This window comes from Giraffa tippelskirchi, chromosome 8 (genome assembly GCF_054371585.1).
Source record: "Giraffa tippelskirchi isolate mGirTip1 chromosome 8, T2T-mGirTip1v1.2.pri, whole genome shotgun sequence".
NCBI classification, from domain to species: domain Eukaryota; kingdom Metazoa; phylum Chordata; class Mammalia; order Artiodactyla; family Giraffidae; genus Giraffa; species Giraffa tippelskirchi.
Window position 1 is genome coordinate 72512031 of NC_137282.1, and position 24104 is coordinate 72536134.

The 24104-nt window shown below is 46.6% G+C and overlaps 1 protein-coding gene across 1 annotated transcript; it reads right to left on the minus strand.

Annotated features, from left to right (window-relative positions):
• Positions 1–676: 676 nt before the first annotated feature.
• LOC145518980 (ubiquitin carboxyl-terminal hydrolase 17-like protein 6) lies at positions 677–23647 on the minus strand. Its single transcript, XM_081524244.1, is given in 7 exon segments — positions 677–3843; positions 5402–5488; positions 6203–6416; positions 13982–14102; positions 21784–23318; positions 23320–23500; positions 23599–23647. Coding segments are annotated over 3 exon segments (1569 nt in total). The 3' UTR covers positions 677–3843; positions 5402–5488; positions 6203–6416; positions 13982–14102; positions 21784–21979.
• Positions 23648–24104: the final 457 nt, after the last annotated feature.

The following is a 24104-nucleotide window of genomic DNA, read 5'->3' on the forward strand; positions in this document are numbered from 1 at the left end:
CAATGCCCAATAACCCCAGGGAATGATCAGTGATACTCAGCACAGGGTGATCATGCTTAGCAGCCTTTGGACTCTGGTTCTGCTTTGGATTCTTTCCATCTCTCTGGCCTGTTTCTACTTCCACATCACCCATGATTCAAAAAGACCTTATTCCTCTCAACTTCAAAAATCTACTTTTCACTGTACAAGGTTGGAGGAGTTGGTGAGAAGCGGCCTTTCTCTGTGCCCACTCTGAGACCTTTGAGTTCAGGAAACAAGGTTCTGAGGCAGCTGACAAAACTCAGACTTTGGTGCTTTTAGAAACCCAGCCGAGATTACAGAGCAAGTGAGAGCAACCAAGATTCAACTGCAGACGAGTCCTGTTCCTGGGCCCTCGGACCAACGGGAGGTCCACGACCCCTTCTCCTCAGAGGGCCTCAGCAATTGCTTTCATGTTTCTTTTGAAGTGACTTTATAGATTTGTTGGGCTTCCCTGGAGGCTCAGCTGTAATAAATCTGCCTGCAGTGCAGGAGATATGGGTTCAATCCCTGGGTCAGGAAGATCCCCCGGAGAAGGAAATGGCAACCCACTCCAGTGTTCTTGCCTGGGAAATCCATGGACAGAGGAGCCTGGTGGGCTACAGTCCATGGATTCACAAAGAGTCAGACACAACTTAGGGACTAAACCACCACCACATTATTATCAAAGCAATCTATAGTTTATTGCAGCAAACTTTGAAAAATATTGGTAACTATGAAAGATGACATTTAAATTTACCTGTATACAATTCAGAAAATCTACATATCAGAGATGATCTCGCTTCATATTTTGGTTTATTTCCTTTCCAATGTAAGCATTTCCATAGTGTGAAATTTGCTATACTTTGCTTAATGAAATCCTTATGTTGAGAGTAAAGATTATAAAGTAAAATAGTCAAAATATTTACCTAATTACTTGGTATAAATTCCCAGAAGTGAGACTTAAAATTTCCATGCCAAACATAAATCATTTTTACAGCTTTTTGATCTGTATGTACTGTCAAAGGATCAAACAAGAAGCAATGTTGAATACTTAGATCTGCTAAGGATGATAGCTACAATCTTTGTTAAATGTGTGTGCTATTATTTTATGAGTGTCTTGTCTCTTAATAGAAGACAAAATAATATCTCAGCCTTAATTTGTTAATGGAAGTTAGTTTTTTATTCTATTTTCTAACAAGCATTAGTATTTCTTTATATGAACATTTCAGCTTATGTCTCTTGCCAAACTTTTTACTAGATTACTTGTTTTATTATACACTTGTAGGAGCTATGTATTGGTAATGTCAGACTTCTGTCAAACGTGTTCTAGTTTTCTGAGTTTGTAATTTTCCTTTCATTTTTTGACATGTAAGTGTTTAGCAATGTTGTAGTAAAACCCATGAAGACTTTCCTGTGTCGTTTGGCATTCAATGCAATGCTTATATATTAGTTTGCTGGGGCTGCCATGACAAAATAGCATATCCCCAGAAGCTTGAACAACAGACATTTGTTTTCTTACAGCTCCAGAGGCTGGACATCCAAGATCATAGTGTGGTTGGGGTTGACTCTCCTGAGGACTTGCTCCTTGACTTGCAGACAACGGCTTTCTCTGCGTCCTCACTTCCCCCTTCCTCTGTGCGCACCTATCCCTGGGGTTTCTTTCTGTGATCAATTTCCCTGTTGTACAGGGACAAGAGTCACATTGGATTAGGGCACAACTTAAAGGCCTCAGTTTATTTACCTCTTTAAAAACTGTTTGCAGATGCAGCCACATTCTGAGTATTTGCAGGTTAGAACTTTAACACATCTACCGGGGGGACACAACCCAGTCCATAAGAGTTTATCAAGGTCTTCCCCATCTCAAGATTGCATATATATTTATACTTTATTCTTAAGGTTTGTGGTATCAAATTTTAGATTGAATGCCACTTGGAATTTATTTTGATGTGTCGCACAAATCCTACTGAGAAATAGATTATACAAAGAAAGGCTTGTAGGTAATTTAAGTACATGATTTGTAGAATAATAGTAAAGCAAATTCTCAGGTTCTCAACACCCACTTTCATTTTAAAAAATTCTAACTTTTCTGTGTATCTCAATTCTATGACATTCCCTGACATTTATTTGAGATTTGCACATGCATATGAGTTCCTAAAGATTACAGAGGCGCTTCCTGTTTTCGCCCTTTATGGAAGTAGAATCCAAATGATTATCCTTTTGTGACATAATATTTATTCTGTGTGTGGTATAAGTTTCTGAGGTTCATCCATTCGTATGCACATCATTGAATTACTTTTACTGATATATAGTTGTCCATACCAGATGTGCTGTCATGGCAGTTGACATTCCAATTAATGAGGAATGACAACTTCTTCTGTTCCACATCTGAGCCACCCGTTTCATAGTCACTCATAAATATTTGCTCAACTGTGAGGTATGAGATGGGGTTTTGTTGCAATTTTAATTAGCATTTAGTTTATCACAAATGAAATTGATCACATTGTAAATGTTCTTTGGACTTCCATCTTTTACCTTTGATGAGATGCCTGTTGATCTTTTTGACATCAACTTTTAAAAAATATTTATTGGTGAAAGATTTTTACACTTGTTGAACGTGCCACCTCCCACTCCCTAGCTGTTATTTTCCTCATTTTGTGATGTCTTTTGATGAGCAGCTGTTGTTACTTGTAACATGGTCATTTTTATCCATCTTTTGCTCACCAGCCTGTTTGGCTTTTTTAAAAAGTTCTTCATCCCCCAGTCATCATAATAGCATTCTGTTATGTATGTTCCAAAAGGTTTCATGCTTTTTGTCTTTCACACTTAATGTTCAATTGATTAATACCTTCAGTTTAAATTTCAATTTACCTGCAGTTTATATTCATGCCTTGTCTCTGAAGAGAAACAGCTTCTTTTCCAGCAAAACCTGTGCGGAGAAGACACCACCCTACCCTCTCCCCACATCTCTGTTCACCCACAGCCCCATCCCTAGAGGTTGTCAGAGACACAAGAAATAAGGGAGAGCGAGAGAGCGGGACCAGTGGACAGAGAAGGATGGAGCTGCTGCTTTCCACGTGTGGTGTGGAAACTCTCCCCAAGGAGGGAGCATTTAAGTAAAGGCCTGAAGCCAGTGAAGGAATGAGCTACATATCCCTGGAAGAAAAGCGAGTTTCAGGGGAATCACAGAGAAAAGGGAAATGCTCTGTGCCTGGAGGTGCCTGGAGATTTCAAAGAACAGTCCGGGGTGCCATGCTGTCTGAGCACCTGAGAGGAGAGAGGGGAAATGAGGTTCATTTTCACAAACTTTCTTGTTCCTCACACGAGCGACTCCCACCTCCAGGTAAAAAAAGTCTCACTTTTAAAGAAGCACCTGAGCCTCCTGGGCGGAACGAGTGGACTCTCCGCTGCCATGTGGTGCTGATTACTTTCCGTATTACCAGCAGAGGATGAGCTTCTCAAAGAGAGATTTTGTTCTTTATCACTAGTGATAAGAATGTCCAATAAATATTGGATGAACTGGCAGATGAATCCAAGAAGGAATGATGTTAACATTTTCTTCCATCTTCACCTTGGCCCATTAGAAACTGGGTCTAGTAGGAACCCTGGGCTTCTGTTAAAAAGCTGCTAGTGATGGTCAGGTCAGTCTTGAACCTTGTAGGTAGGTCCTAGGACTGAGACTCAGGCCAAAGCTTCCTGCCGTCTCCCCTCATTGAGAGTTGGTGACCGGTCAGCCCGTCTCTCTGTGTGTGTTCTGCCCAGTGGGTGTCAAGGTCTGCAGGCTCCATGGCTGACCTTCCACCTGGCTTGGCTCTCCTTGGCGATTCCAGGTTCACAAGTGCCCGCCTGGTACAGGGACCAAGAAGCTGGAGTCATTACCTGCTGTGAGTCACAGCCCTGGGACCCTGGCTGATTCACAGTTGCTTCTGGTGACAAGGGCATCTGCCTGCCCCCGAACAGAGGCGCTGGCCACGCTGCCCTGTCATCTTCCCACACAGACAGCCTCCTGTCGTTTCACCTTGACTCTGCCTGTCCCTTCGCCTTATTGGGACGCCCTGCGTGTCACAGCCACTGCTGTTCCTCACCCTAAATGAGGAAGTAGATAAGTTCTTATGACCTCGAGAGTCCCTGGGTAGTGAGTTATGTGGCCAGCCCTGGCCTTAGCACCCAGGATGGTCAGTGACCGAGCCAGCACCGCATGCAGTACAGTCTGCCTGGGAGAGAGGAGGAGAAGGTGGACTTGGGGTGGGTCCTGAAGGTATTTACTGAGTCAGAGATGCTGAGATCAGGCCTGGTTTTCCTGACGGGGAGTCTGAACCATCACTGAAAGATGGCACCCTTCAGCAGCAGCATGGGGGCTCAGGAAGCCCAGCCAGCCCACGGGTCCTCTGCTGCCACTGAGCGAGCCCTGCAGAAGCTGCTCTGGGGTCCATGGGCTGCTCTCCTCTTGGTGTTTGCTGATGGTTTTGGTTCATTGCTACCCTCACATCTCCTTGGACTCCTCAGCAGAGGTGATGCATACCTGTTCCCTGAGACTCTGAACACTAACTGGAAACGCCTCCTTTTCTGTGACCTAGAGATTTGTAAGCATTCTACATATCTAACAGAATCAGGTACAAAATGTCAGAAAAGGAATGAAAATAAAGAGAAATGAAATGTCATTCAATTTTTTTTTTTTTTAGGTGAACTCAGTCTTTTAAAATTCAACTAATTGATTAATTTCTTTTGGCTGCCCTGGGCCGTCACTGCTGCCAACCAGCTTTCCGTAGTGTGACCGGCAGAGGCTCCTCTTCACTGCGGTGCTTGGGCTTCTCACTGGGGGGGCTTCCCTTGCTGTGGAGCACCTGCTTCAGGGTGTGCACACTTCAGTAGTTGGGGCGCACAAGATCCCTTGCTCTTTGGCAAGTGGGATCTTCCCAGACCAGAGATCAAACCTGTGTCCCCTGTGTGGGCAGGTGGATTCTTAACCACTGCACCTCCGGGGAAGTCCCTGGACTCAATCTTTTGGAAAGAACTGAATTTGGTTTCAGAAGGGAAGTATAGCAGTGGCAATTGAGGGCAATGGTGGTTGGGGGATCTTTCAAGAACTATTGTAAAGGAAGTCCTAGGATGGCTGGAAAGAGCTCCCATGGTGAAACAAACAAAGAAAGAAAGAAGCCAGATCCAGAATTAGAGCTGCCGGGGGACAGAATGGGACAGTGCTGGCCCTCTGGGCACCCTCTTCTCTTTCACATCAGCTGCTGCCTGCAGACATCATTTAGGACAATAACCCTGAGGGGAGGGAGGCTTGGCAGGAGATTACTTGGAGAGGGAACCCAAGGTTTCTCACCACATTAGGGGCAGCTTCTCATTCTCCCGGGGCCACTAGATCATCTGAGGTGTTTATTTCAAGGGCTGGACTTACCCTTGAGGCCTGAGTCTCTTACGGAGAGAAGCGAGCAGGTGCGACTTGTACTCAGAGGAAGCACAGCCTTCTGGGAAAACGGAAAACCTGGAGATGGGCGGGTGAAATGAAAAAACAAAAAAGATTGTATTTCTTATCTGTTTAGAAGCTGGAGAGCATCAACTGAATGTCAGAATATGTTTTGAGTGGGCACACAAATTTATTCAGTGAAGAATGTAATTAGTTTAATTTTTCTTCCTTAAAGACAAATACTTTCCTATGCAAAAATTGGTACTTCCCTCACAGCTCAGTTGGTAAAGAATCTGACTTCAATCCAGGAGACCTGGGTTCAATTCCTGGGTGAGGAAGACCCCCCCAGAGCAGGAAATGTCAACTGACCAGTATTCTTGCCTGGAGAATCCCATGGACAGAAGGGCCTGGTGGGCTACATTCCATGGTCTCACAAGAGCTGGACATGACTTAGTGACTAAATGACCATCAACAATACAAAAATTATGAAATGAATGTTTCTGCCAATAATATTTAGGACAGAAATCCATGTAGTATTTCATAAATGTCTCTGAAGGTGTCCACTAGATTTCACCCCAAATTAAACTTCCTCTGTATTTGATGAGTGTGTCGGCCCTGTGGGACTGTGATACCCACCAGGGGACTTATGATGTACGTACTTCTGCTTCTTTCCTGTGCAAGGGGTTTATGAGCTTATTGGTGTGACCAGAGTGCCTGACCTTCCACCAAGACACGACCCCTTAGATTGCTTCACCCACCATTAAAAAGGTTCAGAGTGGGTTGACCACATACCTGAGGCCATGGATGACAGAACTAAGGTGAATGCTCCAAAGTTCCCTGATTCCCACACGGCCTGGGGCAGGGGGGGATTCAAGATGACTGCAGGCAGTTGCATCCAGGTGATCAGGGGGATTCATGCCTGGAGTATCTAGCAGTGCTTTACAGGCTTGGATCTCATGATTGCTTTCTATCTCCTCAGCTTTATCTGGTCAGTGTTTCAACCATCCTGCATGAGAATGCAAAGGAGGACGGTGGTGGCTGAGTTCTTGACATTGAAACAATGAGAGAGACTTGCTCTCATTCCTGGTTTGATCTGTGTCTTGCCAAATTGTCTGGTTTCTCCTTTTGCCCTGCATCTTCTAACACCACCCAGGAAATACTAACGCGAGTAACATCCACCACTCTGTTGGGCATGTGGCAGCTCAGGGACTGATATGGAAACAGCCTCTTTCTGTCATTCTCACCCACTTGTTACAGCATCTGTAAAGGTTGTGACTTTAGAGACCAGATGCAAGAGGTTTCTATTAAAAGAAAAAAGAATACAACCCTGAGGCTCACTGGAGAAAACCCCCCTGATTTACCATGGCTACAACTGCCTCAGGTGTATAGTGAACATAGATGATAGTGATGAGTGTGAGAGAAGTTTCCAAACCAGGAGAACAGGCGTGTCATCAGGTGAGCCCCGTGTGACAGAAGCTGGGGCAGAGGTAGGTGATGGGCAAGAAAGAGTAGTGAGGAATCATTTCATTTTCCTAATTTTTAAAATTATTAAGCTTTTATAGACTATATTTGAACATTTGCATAGCTACAAAAAAGATAAATAAAATTTCCTAACTTCTTCACAGTAACTCAGTTTCTCTCTGTGTTCTTAAACTTTGTTCAGACTTGAAACTTGAATGCAATGTGTGCAGATTCTTATTTCTCAGTGGTGACTGTGTATTGAGGAGAAGGGGCAGAGTGGATTGAATAAAGCGCAGGGCGCTGGACAGCAAACTGCAGACTAGGGAGCTCCAAGCCCGCACACCCCCACGGTGAAATCAGTAAAACCACCAGGGTCTGTCAGCGCACAGGACCCGAGAAGTAGCAACAGTGATCTCTTTTCTGCTCCCACCATTGCCAGCCCTAGCAGGAGTACAGATTAGCTCCTGGGGTATGTGTGTGCCTCTCTGTACGTGTGTGTGTGCGCGCGTGTGCGTGCGTGTGTACTTCATATTTCTTTCTGCCACATAAGTGAGCCTGGATGCTTCACGTAAGCAATGGCCATGCCAGCAACACAGTTGCCTCTGTTGCTCTTGTGTCTTTGGGAGTTGTGTTCACACAGAGTTTGCATAATGGGTCCAGGTGCAAACTTCCAGTTGTCCCCGTGGTTCATACCTGTTTTGTGAGGGGAATGGTTTTCCCTTGGGATATCAGCTCAAAGCTTATGGAGAGAAGGACTACACAGGTGTATGTTAGAGCCAGCAGCTCTGGGCATGGATGATTGGGCAAACCAAGTGAATGGCTCGAGGCGCCTGATGTGAAGGAAGAGACTGTGGACACGGGGATCCCAGGCCTGCAGAGTCGGAGTTCTGATTGCCTGCAGTGGCTGTGGGTGTTAGTGGAGCTGAGAGGTTGAGGGGCTGGGATCCCAGCTACCTGTCCCAAGACTGTAGTAGGAGGGAGCAGAAAAGCACATAGTGTTGCCCATCTTTGTTTCTGGCACACTTATGTTTCTGTCCAGACACCAGGCTATAGGGAAGACTTGATTCTTGCTTTTTAAAATGGCTTTAGCTATTCTCTTTACTTTTCCACTTCATTCTTTAAAGATATGCGCCACTGGGAGCGCTAAAGCTTTGTTTTCATTTAACAGTTTGCCATCGATATCTTTCCAAGTCAATACCTATAGATCTAACTCATTTAAAAAACAGCAATAAACCAACAAACAAATTGATAGTCTTGTGTTATGGGAATGCACTGAAAATTTACTTAACTGCTCCCTTGCTATGTTTTCTAAATATTCTGTTATTAAGTAATGATGATATCAACATTCTTAATATAATGCAGTTGCACAAATGTTCCCACACACGCATTTCTTGTCATCTGACTTTGCTTGGTAAAGACCAATTAAATTGTGAAGACCAATTACGTGGTCAGGTTTTCAGTGGCTTCCTCGTGGCTTCTGAGCCTTGGTTTTTTATACTTTAGTAACATCTCAACTCTGAAATTACAGTATAAAATGTCTTCCGTGCTTTCTTTCGGTTTTACTTTCATTGTTTTAGCTTACAGTTCCCACAGCCCAGCCCCCTGCAGAATCTCCCTTATCCAGGGTGACCTGCGGCCCTGCAATCTCGCGGGGAGGGCCTCTCCGCCGCAGCCTCCCGCTCTCCGCCCGCCCTCGTCTGCTGCCGGAGCCGCTCCCCGTCGCCGCGTCGCGCTGTCCCGAGCGGGGAGCCCCCTCCAAGGCAGAGGCCCCCGTGACGAGCTCGGGCGTTCGGGCGGCCGGCACTGCTGCGGCCTGCCGGCGACGGCGACCTGTCCCGTAGACGCTCGGCCCGGTTGTCGGGCGCCCCCGGCGTCCGCTTTCAGAGCGTCTCTTCCTTTCGGCGATCTTCACAAGGGCTGCGATTCAGCCAGTAGAGAGGCTGCAGTGGCGGCGATAACCCCAGTGGCGCGGAGGCCTGGGCATACCCTGATCTTGCTGAAGATTGGATCTGCAGGTCTGTGAGCAGCAGCCTGCCGTCGTGGTTCTGAGGTTTGGGTTCCTGCTGGTTCGGGTCGACCAGCGAGCCCCTCCATCCGCGGGGCCGTCTTGATGCTGCATGTGCTCTTCCCGAATTCTGCATGGCGCGGGCCTTCCGCGCCGTAGCTCCTATAGCTGGGCGGTCTGGCTCTTGGGTCACCGTTAGGGGCGTTCGTCTTCCCTCCGCAGTCTCCGCGGCTGGGGCCAGCCCGGGCCGTTCAAGCTCCGAGGTCTCGTTGGCGGGCGCGCCGGGGCTCCGTCTCCCGTGCATGGACGCGTCTTCCTCCCGTTGGACTTGAACGTCCAGGTTTGCGCGGCGAGGCCGGGCCGTGTGCACGGAAGCTGGAGGGCGGTCCGGACGTTTTCTCCGCCTGCGGGGCCCGCCTGGGCTACCGCTCGCGTGCAGAAGAGAGTGACCGTGCCCGGCGCTGTGTCCTCGTTTGACGTTTCCGTTTTTCCGGTCTCGCCTGGGCGTGGCCGTGTCTCCGTCCGCGGATGGCGCTGGGTTCCCGCCGGCCTTCCCTGGATCCCTTCGTCCTCCCACGTAGTGGGAAAGCACGGAACAAGGCGGCGCTGGCCTGCGTCTCCACCTTTCAGGCGGCACCGCGGTCCCGGGCTCAGGTATCCCGGCCGCGCGTCCTTGCCGCCTTGGGGCCCAGGCTTGCACCAGGGACGGGCGGCGTGGAGCTGCTCAACGACGGCCGTTGTCGTGTCACCAAGCTCTGCGATCGTGAGGCCGGACTGCGTCTTCGCGGGAGCTCCTGTGGTCCCTTCTGTTCCCCTTGCGGACTCGTCGTTTGTGTTGACCACACACACGGGTCCGTTCGCCGCGGGTGCCAACACGGAACGTCGCGGGCGAACAGGGAGGCTGCCCATGGAGCGACTCGTCCTGCACGGGCTCAGCGGTCAGAGGGGCCAAATATTTGAGAAGCAGAAAACGGCTGGGGCCGTCCGGTGAGGGTCACGGGGAGACGCGGGCTTGTCGCGCTCTTTAGTCCCGGAAGAGCCTCTGAACACGCGTGGACGGGAGGACGCTCGGGAGAGAGAAATGCAACCTGCGGTGAACTCGGAGGGAACGAGTGCAGAGTGGAGGTGCTGTGCCTTCTGCGCCCTGCGATCCGGATTTGCTCCGGTGGCGTTCACACTGTGTGGTTGTAACCTCGCGATCACCGCCGAAAGGTCAACCAGATGGCAAGACAGCTTGCAGCTTTAAATTTTCATGTAGGGTGAATTTTAGTAGATGAAAAATAGTGAAATCTATACTAGTGAAAGTTACTATTTTCATTGTTACTCGACGTTACTGTAGTTCTTACCGTTGTCTGTAATTAATGATAAAGTTTACCCACAGAATAGCTAGCTGATTAGATAAAGCTGACCAAAGAGGAGTTTCAGCATGTCTAAATATTTGTTTAAAAGCAGAGGAAACTCTCTCTACAACCCACAAGGCCCTGCCCCCTACCCCGCAGCAACCATTCTGGAAATCCAGACCCCCAAACTCTGTAGCAATAGGCCCCAAGGCAAGGTCTTGGTCGGTGACTGTTTCCCCATCTATGCTTTCCAGTTAGAAACAAATGGGCGGGAATATGTTCCTCTAAGCAACCCCACGGGCGCCTCTCTTCCCGAAAGCCTGCCCCCAGCTTCCCTACATCACAAGCTCTGAGCAGGACATGCCTTCCTGTTTTGCTGCCACTCCTATGCGTACCCTGTGCCTCAGCCTAATGCAAGTGGTGCTGGCTGACCTCTTGCAATGCAAATAGTAGCTGCTAAATGCACTTACTGATCTGTATTTAAAAACCTTCATAAACACCTTGATAATGGAAGCATAATATTGAGTCAGAAACATGTGTGACACTAACAATTTCCTTACTTTTTAGACACTAAACACAGGGCCCTTTATACCTTTTCCATCCTAAAACTAAAGCTATTCAAAGAGGGGATGGAGGCTCAAGAAGCAAGTGATATACAAATATATACATATACATAAATAATTATGGCTAATTTGCATTGTTGTATGGCAGAAACCAACACAAAATGGTAAAAACAATTTCCGCCAATTAAAAAAATTAAAAAAGAATACTAAAGCTATTTGAATGCCTTTTGTATGCAAAACATATTCCTATATTACTTTTTCCACTTGTTTTTAGTAGAATTCTAAAAGTGGAATGACCAGAGGTTTATTGACATCTTTAAAAAATTGCTTTCTAGAAATATACCCATTTATGTATGTGTGTACTGCTCACTAGCCTTCATTTAACTGCCATATTTTGAAAAATATTTAATATAGAAGGGATTGTTTCCTCTTTTGCTTGTGAGACCAGTGTTTTATGTTTTTGTGTTTTTATTCATTATGGAATTTCACCTGTGTGTCCTCAGATTTGATATTCAATAAAGACTCAAAAGGATCATTAGGCAGTTGTGGAACTTTCCGTCTGAGCAGCCCCCTCCTCTTTGATGCCCTGCCACACAGATTATAGCCTCCCTGGCCTCCCAACTCACCAGTGTTCTCAATTCATATTTTTGCAGGAATGTTTATGGGTTCCTCTACCTTCAGCTGCAGCGTGAAAACTGCCTGAAGGCAGAGAGCTGGAGAGTCATCAGGTTGATATGTATGTTCACCTTCACTCAAGGAACCTAGTCCTGGAATGCTAGGGACACTGCCTGCTGTTCAGGGTCTGAGAATTTGTTTCATATTTTGTTGAGCTTTCTAATTACCAGTGGTAGGTGAGGAAGTCTAGACGCTGTTCCTCTGATTGTTGCAGGAAGAGGAACCCTTTCCAGGGCCCTAGAGTGGGCTCCCACATGCTGACAAAGCAAGAGACTTTGTTGGGAAAGGGGCACCCAGGAGGAGAGCAGCAGGGTAAGGAAACCCAAGGGCACTTCTCTGCCATGTGACTTGCAGTCTCAGGTTTTATGGTGATAGGGCTAGTTTCCAGGTTGTCTCTGGCCAAGCATTCTGACTCAGGGTTCATTTCATGTATTTTGTTCAGCTTTCTAATTACCAGTAGTAGGTGAGAAAGTCCAGACACTGTCCCTCTTATATTTGGAAACAGAAATCACATTTCATTTTAAGAGAAAATTATACTTTTGAATCAATAATTTAAAATAGCCTAACCACACAGGCTTGAAGGTCTTTTGCTTCATATGCTTTGTTTTGCTCATGAACATGTTAAAAGAAAGTGAAATATCAGGAGATACACTAAGATGGCTTCCACCCCCACCCCCTCCCCAGAAGAACTTTATGCCAACAAATTCTGGGTAAGGTCTTAGGAGTCTGAGTTTGAATCCTTCAGATATATCAAGTCACTGAGGCAATTTTTACTCCTGTTTTCATAAGATCTGTTGGTCTAATAAGTCACACTAAATTTTCCCACAGTTTATATTGTGGAGAATTTTTTTTCCCCCTGAATCGCAGTGTCCACCTTCTTTCTCAGTCGCTAGCAGTTCATTTCGCTCTAAAGTGTGCAGTTCACTGTCTATGGATTGGCTGGAGGTGACCACCTGTGTGACACTTGGCAGCTCACGTCTCATTTCTAATCAATGGATTTGAATTAAAGGGACTTTAAGGTTCTTCCATTCATTGCTCAATAAATACTTATCAACTGAGAATTGTAACCAATGGAGGCACATTAATAAACGCGACAGATCGGGGCCCTACCCTCATGTGGCTTGCTGGAGTACACAGACTCTTATAAATAAAATTTTAATTGTGGAAAAAATTTTGATTAGCATTGTAAAGAAAAAAACTGAGCTTTCCAGATGACTCAGTGGTAAAGAATCCACCTGCCAAGCAGGAGACATGGGTTGAATCTCTGGGTCAGGAAGATCCCCTGGAGAAGAAAATGGCAACCCACTCCAGTGTTCCTGCCTGGGAAATCCCATGGACAGAGGAGCCTGGCGGGCTGCAGTCCAGGGGGTCACAAGAGTCAGACATGACTTAGCGACTAACCAACAACAACAGCGACAGAAAAGATCAGGATCGCATGGGATGGTAATGGGGAAGCACCAGCATTAGATGGGGTGGTCCAAGAGTGCACATCTGAAAGGTTAGTATCTGAGCTTCCATCCAGATGAGCAGAAAACAGCAGCCATTTTAAGCTCTAGGACAACGACATTCTAGGCAGAGGGAAGAGCAAGTACAAAGGCCCTGAGATGGACACCAACTTGGAGGGTGAAGACACACGGAGGCCCCATTGACATGAGTGAGCGCACACGCGGTGACGGGGCGGGGCGGGGGGGTGTCAGAGCCTAGCTCAGCGCTGGCAGTCTGTGATCCCGGGATTTGACCCTGCTCCAAATGCTTCTCACATAAATGTAGCACGTTAGATGTCCCGTGCCCACACAGATGGATGACAAAGGGCCCTGGCAGTCAGACAGAGGGTATGCAGTAGTCAAGGCACCAGCAAGATCACAGGATCTGAGGTCAGCAGGGACCTTCATGGTACCAGAGAGCCTATTTTAAACTCAGGAGACTGAAGAGCAATTTTTGTAGTCTTGCCCAGTAAGAACCAAACAGTATGCAGAACTGTTGCTTCAAAAAAAAAAAAAAAAAGTTGGGCTTTTCATGAAGCTTATGTAGAAAGGATACATAGAACCCATGCCTAGAAATCCTACTTCCATGGGAGAAAGCCACCAGGAAAACTGCATGGAGAGTTTAAGGAATGGGACTTTTAAATTATAAAAGAGAAAGACACTAAAATACAAGAAAAGTTCAGAGAAAAGGGGGGTTGATCCAAAGCCAGCAGGCTTTGTCCTGGTGAAGGGTAACTACCCAGCACACAGCACACCTCCCCACATTGCTGGGATTATCCCTATCGTGCTTTCCCATGGACTGTAGCCTGCCAGGCTCCTCTGTCCATGGGCTTCTCCAGGAGAGAATACTACAGTGGATAGCCATTCCCTTCTCCAGGGGATCTTTCCAATCCAGGGATCAAACCCGTGCCTCCTGCATTGCAGGCAGATTCTTTACCATCGGAGCCATTGCACTTTATATGGTGCCAATTTCAAATTCAGTTGTTTTTTTTTTTTTTCAGGTTAAGTAATTCCTAAGACCAAAATAGCACCCTGGATGTTACCTGCATGCTGGCACGTGTAGTCTGCAAGAACTCCCTCTTCCCTAAAGATCTCCAGTCGCCAGCCTGTCCACGTGTCTCCTATCACCTCTGTCCACCGATGTCATGGGCTCTCTGCTGGCCTCTGCACAGAATTGTTGCTGTTGGGATTTCTTTTTAGGCAGGGAATCATTCTGCCAGCCATCACCTAAACTTCAACGTCCTCCCATCTGAGATTGTATTTCTATGTTCCTTAAAAGAGCATTTTAACCAAATCTCGATTTGAACATGAATGGGTTTTACCTACCGATTTTTATCTGCCTTTCATTGTATCCTATGGTCTGACTCTGTGCCCTTAGCCTCTCATGGAGCAACTTGCCAGGATTTATTAATGACTTCTAATCCCCTTTTCCATTTGCCTCCACCCTCTGTGCCACATGCTTCTATGATGCGTCCTTGTTGCCATGACGCTCTCTCCTTCCTTTCTGAATGCTTGCTGCTGTCTTCCTGCCTCTCTGCTGCATCCTGTCCCCGTGTGTCTCTCCCTGGTACTCGCAGCAGATTCACAGCAGACTCACTCACAGGATCTTCCCTTTGGAGTCCCCGCCTCCCGTTTCAGCTGTGATATTTGGGTACAAATTCCCAAGTATGTATCTCCAACCAAGACTCCTGCTCCCATGTCTGGGCTCTGTAGAATCTTCACCTGAATAACTACCATGGCTCAAACCCCTTATACCTTTCCCTCTCCCCAGTTACATCCCTTAGGGACCCTCCCTCTCTCCTGGGCTCCAGGCTCCCTGGTTCAGATCACCCATGACCCATTTCTCTACACTCAGGGAGTTATCTGGCCTCGTTGGCTCCAGCTCTAAAGGAGTGAGCTGAGCAATGATGGGCACAGAGAAAAGTGGAGACAACAGGGATGTACCAGGTGAGGTTGTAACTGCACTGAGAATAAAGGGCAGTGCTGATGAAAGGTAAGATTATAGAGGGTTTCTGAAGGTTAGAAAACATTGGAAAACAGTTTTAAACACAGGTGGGGGAGTGGCGTGGTAGAGAAGTTGCAGTTTAAAGAGAAAGACTCATCGCTGGCTCAGAAGGATCTTACTGATAATATCTTATCAAATGTTCTCTCTGTTACAAATACTCCAGGTTACAAATCCTTCAGAAATATATCCTACACATTTGCTAGCAGCAGAATAACACATGTCAAAGTTATACATCACAGCATTGTTTGTAATATAAATAGATTATTGAATATCAGTGTTCATCCCAATGTGGGTGGGCAAAGTGTATTATAATAGTACATCATCCATTCAGTGCACTGTTGTGCAGGAAATTACGTCCTGATAGAGGACAATTTCCAAGGTATTGTCAAAAAATAAAAGCAACATGTAACAAAACACCATGCTTAATATACCACTCTTTGTGTTTTTAATTAGGGCATGAAGGAGAAATATATTTTCATATTTGCTTGTAAGGCACTCTAGAAGGACCCCTAAGAAACAAAATACTCCTTGTGGAGGGCAGAGGGCCCTGGACAAACAGACTAAATGATAGGAGGCATAAATTAATGCAAAGCATATTTTCAGTATCTTGAATCATGTATCTGTATTATAATCTCTTTCTCTTTGGAATTTTCAGTAAATTGAATTTTTTAAAACATGCAAAGAATAAATGCATTTTACTATTTTTATTTTACTATACTGTTTTACTGTTTTTGCCATCTGAATGAATTTCTGATTTGTTTTACTGCGACTATTATTTGGCTTCTCTAAAATGTCTATCCATAAGTCTTTTATGGCGGTTTTGGCGTTTTTGTTTTAGCTGTGGTAAGAAACAAAGGAAAAGAGATTTTTCTCAACACCCTAGGTAGTGAGTCCTTTTCTTTTTTCCTCCTTCCAGATACTTTATATACTTTACACGTTTTGGCATTATTTTCATAAGTTTTATTTGCAAGAAAGAGGATAAAGCTATGCTAGCTTGCTAGGGTTGCCAGAATAAAATACCACAGACTGAGGCTTAAATAACAGAATTTCATCTAGGTTATCCAATTGTATAGCATTCAGCTGTTCAGAGTACGCCCTTGTTATTATATTTTGTCATATCAGCAGTTGTATTTCCTCTTTTGCTTCTGATTTTAGTTGTATTTTTTCTTAGTCAATAGAGATAAAGATTTGTCACTTTTGTTAACCTGTTTGAAGTAACTTGTTTAAAATGATTTCTTCAGTTTTCCTCTTCTCTATCTTTATCTGAGAGCTAATCTTTACTATTTTCATTCCTTCTTCTAGCTTTGGGTTTGGTTTGATCTCCCTTTTCTCCTTAGGTGTAAAGATAGGTTGCTTATTTGAGCTTCCTTTTCAACGTATGAGTTAACAGTTATACACTTCATTGTTGGTGATGTTTTTGCAGAATTCCATACATTTTGGTATGTTCTGTTTGCATTTTTATTTGTCTCCAGGTATTTTCTAAGTTCCTTTTTTATTGTTTCTCAGCCTACTGGTTATTTAAGAGTGTGTTTAATCTTCACATATTTGTGGATTTTCCCACTTTTCCTTCTACTACTAATTTTTAGTTTCATGATTGTGACAGGAAAAAGTTCCTTTGTATGATTTGAGTCTATTTATAGTAGACTTATTTTCTGGCCCAACATGTGGTCGATTTTGGAGAATGTTCTCCGTGCACTTGTGAAAAATATGGAATCTGTCTGTCTTTGCCCGGGTCACTTGGTGCCTTAGCCTCAGGCTTCTCAGGGGTCACTTCTCACTGTCGGTCGCAGCTGTTTGGACAGTCGGCCATTTTTGTGCCTTTAGTCGCACGGAGAGATCACTGGGACAAAACGGACGCATTTCTGTCAGCCGGTGACTCTCAGTATCCCCTTTCTACGGCAGGTAGGCTAAGAGTGGACTCTGGTACATTCCGGGAGCCTCTCTCAGACTCACCCCTTGGCTACATTCTCAGAAACTGGAAAATGTTGACCCTGCAAATGACCTGGCCCCAATACAAACTGGGGGACCCAAACAAAATGGCCTCTGAATGGCACACTAGCTTTTGCCAAAAGCAGGGAAAGGACTCAGAATTTCCTTACGTTCAGTCCTTCATGGCCCTCCATCAGAATCCTGATTTCAGGGACTCCTGCCGCATGTCTTCCTGTTGCTCCCTGTCTCCTGTCCCCCTCTGTCTCTCTCCATCAGATTTCCTAGGCAACCCCTACTTGAACTTTCATACCCACGTGATCTCTAGGAAAAGATTCTGAGGTGCCCTTTCATCCAGGTCTTTCTTCTATATTCAAAAGCCTGAAGGATCAAAAACCCTCCCAACCTTCTAAAGATCCCCTTCTAACTGCACTTGTCTCTCAGGTGGGGAGGGAACCAAGTTTCCCCCACTCCTGAACATCCTAAAGAATTCCCTTCTAACTACTCCAGCTTTTCAGGGAGGGGAAGGACCAAGCTTCCTGACTCCTGCAAGTTCCCTTAACCCTTCAGATTCTTCTGAAGGGACAAAGACCTCCCTTCCCACCAGAGGGACAATCCAAGATTTTTATCAGCTGATCTGCCCCTGATATCAGAGTCAATTTGGGCACTATTTGGTCTATAATTTAGGTATGAAACTATGACTACAGAAAGGAAAGGTGACTTTTTGACACAGGAAAGCCATGATATTCTTTAGACTCTGGAGAATACTGGTTAAAGTGAAATTATTTTTTCTTGGAAACTGCAAAACCAGTTCTTTTTGCATATGCAATTAAAAACAACTAGCTTGTTAAAGAGCAGGCCTAGGGGAAATCTTGAAGTTAACCCTTTCTATGTCCCTGAAATACACAGCCCACTTTGGCTGAGACCTCAGCCTTGGGCAAATTAGAACTTCATAAAAAAAGGGGGGTGTCAAAGAGACATTTTAAATATCAAGTGGAAAACGGTGAGATCCATGACTGTCTGTCTGGATTTATGTATGTTTCAGTGTGTGTGTGTGTGTGTGTGTGTGTGTGTGTGTGTGTGTGTTTTATAATATTGCTGAAATTGTAAATGAGTTCTAATTTTTTTGGCCTAAAGAAAAGTAAGCACTTACAAATCAGACAATTCTAAATACAAGCGATATTAACCTAAATGAATATCAGATTCACGTGAACTGGGAAATAGTCGATATTAAATATCTAGTATTAATGTTTCTTTGCTAATCTAATACAGACATGTCTTAGAGTCATTAACATTAAGCATAATATTTTCATCATGCCTAGGTTTATCATAAGTTAAATATTGTTATATTGTCATATCTGTTACAAGTTTGTCAACAAGGAAAGTGCCTCTACGGGGGGAGGGGGGGGACTCCTAAAAATGTAAATGAGATATGAGCTTTTGGATACACTATTAAGAATACTTATACTTTAGGAATGTCTGTCTAAAATAGTCTCTCCAGATTGGGGTAACTTGATTTTCTAGGGGTGTGCTAAACTAAGTGGCAGAAGTTTGTTGAATAGCTAGGTCATTTCCAAATAAAATAAGATTCTGAAACATTCATTACTAAACACCAACTGCCTCTTTCAGAGAAATTAGAGATTTTGCAATATTAATGAATAATGTTTGATGCCATTCTGAGATGTTCTCTGGAATATTTTTTAGAAATTATCACTGGCATTTATGTTCACCAGTCTATAGAATGCTAATATAAAGGTCAGTTCTTGGTTGCTTAAGGAAAGTAGGATGTGTGTTTTCAGTAAAGAAGGTGTGAGGAATGAGATTGCATTTTATGAAGGGAAAAGGAAGTAGGTCTGACTTACAGGTGCCTGTTTCAGGATGGGAGAACAAAGTAATGGGTGCAGAACGTGATAAGAAGGTTCTATGGGAGGTGGACCCCAAGGGACGAGTTTTGTGCATAAATACAAGTTTTCCTGAGATGTTGAACTACCTTTGATAATGGATTTTAAGTTTCTTTATCTCTGAAGTGATCTGTTCTATGTTCACCTTTGAAATCTTTTGTTAACTTTGCCTAAGTGAGTAACTATTGTTTCATAGTGACTTATATGATCTTATCTGACTGTCATAACCCTTTTTGACATTTGTTGAAAACACTTCTTACATCATTTGACTTCTAGCTAACTTTGGGATGCTTCAGAGAGTCCCTGAGACATCCCAAAGAGAGATAGTAAACTACCTGAGTTCATTTGACATGGTAAATTACATGGGAAGTATTGTTGGAGGAGTGATGAATCTTCTCAGGTTATATTGTGTGGTTGATGTCACTAATATAGATATCCTAGAAATTATGTGAAATTCGTGAAAATCTGATATGTCCTAGCAAAATGTTGTCAGTTATAATTCTAGTTATCATATTAAAGTGTTACCTATCACAGCAATGACCAGGCTACTTTGTCAATTGCAATTTAATCCGATTTTAAACATGTCTTCTATGGTTTCACTCTGATGCCTTTGCAACAATCCTGCTACTTCAAGATTTATGGAAAAGACTTCTAAGGTTAACCGATAAACACATTTTGTTTGTTATCTGGTAAGCTGGTACCAGACTGGAATTTAGTCTACTCTCTATATTAAGAGAACAAAGTTTTCTTAGAGTGAGTCTTTCAATAACAGATTATGAATTTATTTGCCTTTAAGTGATTTAAATTTGTTTTTAAAATCTTTTGTTACTTTGGGAAAGTAAGCATTATTTAAAGATTATGGTACATGCAAAAGCTCATTCAGCTTCCACAAAAAAAAATAACACCTTACTGTTAGACTTTAGCTATTCTGATATTCTTAAAACATAGCAACAGTCTACTCCTAAATCGGGGAATTAAAAATGCATGAACAGTAGCTGTAAATCAGAGAGTCAGGGCTATGGGAAATCCAAGATGGCTGCTTGGATTTTCCCGGCTCCCTGAAAAACCTCATTTTTATTTGATGGGTTAAAGCCTTCCCTGGCTACAGGGTTAATGCCCTCACAATGAAAAAAAAAAATTATATTTTACATAATATTAAGTTCTAGTTTTGTTAGTTAAGGTCTGTGTCTACTACGACCCACTTCTGAGATAGTTCCTTGTTGTTATGTTATATTGCAAGAAGGTTTAATTAATTAAGTTATTAAAAAGGACACTCTAAGTTTGTTTCTAAAGCTTATCTCTGTAACCAATCTTTGGGTGAAGGTCAGATGCTCCATGATGTACAACCAGGAGATTAACATCTGGCTATAATCATTTAACTAAGTCAGATGACCTGGGCTATACTGGGCTCTACCTAATGAAAGCTCTTGACTTAAATTCTTGCTTGTGACCTTACTAATAACTGCTAGCTATGTTATTTTCTATGACGCTTGTTTCACAAGATTGTTTCTTACGTTATTAAATGTGTGACTGACATGATAAATGCTGATATGCAGTTCCATATGAGATCAGTGATTGTAATAATGTAACTCTAGATATGGGAAGAAGCAACAAGAGGGAATATTCTCCTGGACCAAGAGGTTAGTGAGACAGGTATGGCCCAGAGACTTTTGCTACTTGCAAGGTCTGGTCTAGGCACAGCGCAGAGTGGCCTGTCAATGGAATCTTCGATACACCCGGGACACAAGGGCCATGAAATGCCCCCAAAGCATGGTCAAATATGTGGCTATGAAGGGACCCTGCTGACTGGAAGTTAGCACTTGCCAGCTGTCTCTACAAAGATTACATCATGACCACTACAAGCTGCTGACCTTCAACACCCCTTGAAAGGAGTTCACAGTGGAGATCAGAAATAAGGCACTCTGTGCTCTGGGAAAAACCCAGAAGAACCGGACTTCAGAGAGTCAGATGTTTTCAGGTATTTTTATGAGCCTAACTTCTTGCATCTTTTGATACCTAGAGAACCGCTAATGTCACAAACCAATGTCTAGTCCTGGTTCTCCTGGCTAGCTCCTCAGGAACTTTTCTACTTCTCTTAATCGTTGGGCCATGTATCTTTAAATGTCTTGTTAAGTTTGTTTCTCCTAGAATACAACAAATCTCCAAGTGATAGGTTGACAAGAATATTCCCTGGCCAACACCCAGACACTGCTGAAACAAGCCACCTTATCATTCCATGGACTCTCATCTCCCTCCGTAAATGCACCCTGGCAGAGAAAACGCAAAGGGAACCCAGAGCCCCACGATGCCCCTGCACAGCCTGAAGAAGTCAGAATGGTCATCGCCCCTTTTCCCCTGAGACCGGGTTCCCAAATGCCTGAGAAGGGAAATAGGTAGACAGTGAAACGTGAGCAGGGTATCAAAAGGAGCCAAAGAACTGGAACTAAAAATAAGGAGAGGGAGGAATGTGGACACCCAAGGACGGAAGAGCAGATAAAACCAAGGAGGTTTGGCACTTGGAGGTTCTCCAGCATACTCCTTGCACCGGAAACGGAGCCCCAGCGATCTTTTCGGATGAGCGTCCTGCAGGTGAGGAAAGGATCCCCGCCTCCTTCCTGCCGGACCCTGTCCCAAGGAGCACTTGGCCTCCCAGGGACATCCACCCATAAAGCCTGGTTGCCCATCTTCTCCCCAGACCCTGCTCGAGGTTTGGGGCAATTTCGAGAGTCTGACCGGCCGGAAGGGGACGATGCACGGTCCTGCACCCGCTCCTGCCTGCCCCCCGAAGGGCTCAGGAGCTCGTCTCCTTGCTCGGCTGGCCGTGAGCCTTCCGTGAGGCGTCTCCAGCCCGCGTCCCTCACCAGAAGCCAGGGGTGCGGCCCGTGAATGGCGAAGGGGAAAGAAAGGCAAACCCGCACACGCCCCATCCAGGGAGGACTCTCCCTCCCGCGCAGAAGCGGGAAGCCCTCGGGCCGTGCTCAGGCCCGGTCACGCACCCCATCCTCTCCACTACCTTCCCAGCAGAGCCAGCCCTCCAGAGCTCAGGCGCTCGGGCACGAACACGTTCCAAGCGAACCCCGAGGCCCCGGGCCCACTCCAGGCCCCGACTTTTGCCAGGAGGCTGCATCACGGACACCGTCCAGAGGACCTCGTGGTGCGTCACACGGTGCGTGCCACTGAGGGGGCGTGGGCGTCTGCACGCACGTGCGTCACAGCCGGCCTACCGCCACAGCCCCAGACATGGCCGCGCCTTCCTGTTCTTCCTCTTGGTCGCTCTGGCCCTTCCGCTGGCACAAGGGCCATTGCCGAGGTTCGTCAGCCCCAGAGGAGGGGTGTCGGTGCTTGGACGGTCCAGCCGCTCGTGCTCCTGTGCGGGCAGCTTTCCGTTCCTCCCTCCTCCGTGTGTGGACTGGTGAATCACGACTGCGCCGGCAGGCAGGGCAGACTGGACCTTGCGGAGGTCGAAGGCAGGCTTCGCTCGCTTGTGTTCTTGGAGGCGTCTCCACTGCTCTAAGCTGATTCCTTCGACCTCTGTGGCCCCGGGGACCCTTCCGACCCAGGAGCTCTGCCGCTGGCGTCTCCGGCAGGCTCCCCGGGCTCTGTGGGGTCCGCCCCAAGGGGGGGGCCGCTGGCCCTCCCCCAGCGCCCCTTCCCAACGCACCCTCCCGGGTGTAGAAGAAGACGTAGGCACTCTGGCTCAGGGCAGCAGTCTCGTCACAGGCGCTCACCTTGGCATCGTCCATCTTATACCACTGGCCGTTGCCCGCTCGGACGTAACAAAAGTAGTGTCCTCGCTCAGCACTCCACCCGGAGTGCAACAGCTCGGCATAGAATACGTAGTCCAGTGGCCCTGCCTTCTGCTCTGACGTGTAGGGCTGCACGTCGAGGCGCTGGGGATAGCGCACTTCCCGAGCCCTCTTGGCCCTGATCCCCTGTGCGAACCGCTTCAGCACCAGCACCAGGACCTGGGGGCTGCTGTGCAAAGTCAACCTCTTGGTGGCAGGCGCCTTCCGGAGACAAACGCCACAGTCATAGGCATTTTCAGCGTCCAGCTTCTCGGGCTTCACCAGCTCTCTCAGAGCTTGCTCCACACTCTGAGCCACCGTGATATCCAGGCCGATGTCCAGACAATGCTTGAACATGTCCGAAACCCCGAGGCAGTGGAGACCCTGGATCTGAGACCGCCAAGTCCCCCCGAAGATCTGACGGATGAGGGTGGTGTCCTCGGAGGGATGGCCCGACGCCTGGGATGCGCTCAAGCAGCCTTGCTGCATGGCATTCACAGTGAACATCAGAAACTCATGGGCGTCTTCCTGCTGGTGTCTGTGGAAGGCCGCCAGCCGGTCCTTGCGGGGCCGGATGACCTCTCCCGGGTGAAGGAGGGCTCGGCTCACGTGAGCTCGCATGGCACAGAGCGTGCAGGAGGTGCGGGCGGGACAGAGGGAGGGGTGCTGCTGGGACACCATCCAGCTGGCCAGGGGCGGCGTGTGGCTCAGACACTGCAGCACTGCATTCACGTAGCAGGTGTTCCCCAGATTCTGAAGCCCAGCCCACTCCCCTCAGCACCTTCCAACTCAGGGCGACTTTCTGGCCGGGCGCCAGCCCTGCTGACCCAGGAGCCAAGTCACCCCGCGGAGGGGGCCCAACCGCCAGCGACGGCCCCTCAGGGACAGAGGGTCCCCGAAGGGCATTCGCACCGGCGACGCTGGGCCGACAACCTGGCCCTCCGGCTAAGGCGTTGAAGGGAGACGGACTCGCGCCTCCCCCGTGCGCAGAACCAGCCCTCGGATCTCTGCAAACAAGGCCCCCGAGAGTTTCTATCGCCTACCTGCAGCTGCACCACGACGCCTCCTTCCCTCAGAAGGCTCCCCCCCCATCCTGTCCTCTCGGTCCTTGGATGGCTCACCCACAGCCCCACCCCCACTCCTGCAAGCTCCTCATTGACTGAGGCGTCTGGGAGCGGGCGGACTCCGACACCCATCATCCAACCATGGACCCTTTTCTCGGGGAATTCCCCTTGACGAAGCCTCCCACCCACTTCCGATCTGGCCCTGGACCAAAGGGCTCTGGAGGCAAAGGATTCGGGGGCATTTGGCCTTCCAGCCTTGCCCACTAGAGAGTCACTGCCGGGCTTCCAAGTTCAGCACACAATGGCGGGTAGGGAGGAATTCGCTGGGCTCACCACTCAGATCCTAACACACTACTGTGGAAACATACGTCTGCCCACCTACCCTCTCACGTTAACAAGTCTCCCCACCCCAGACCCCCGCCTGACGACAACCCCTCCCCGGAAAACAATAAACCCTGGCCTCAACTGTGCTCTCGACTGAGCTC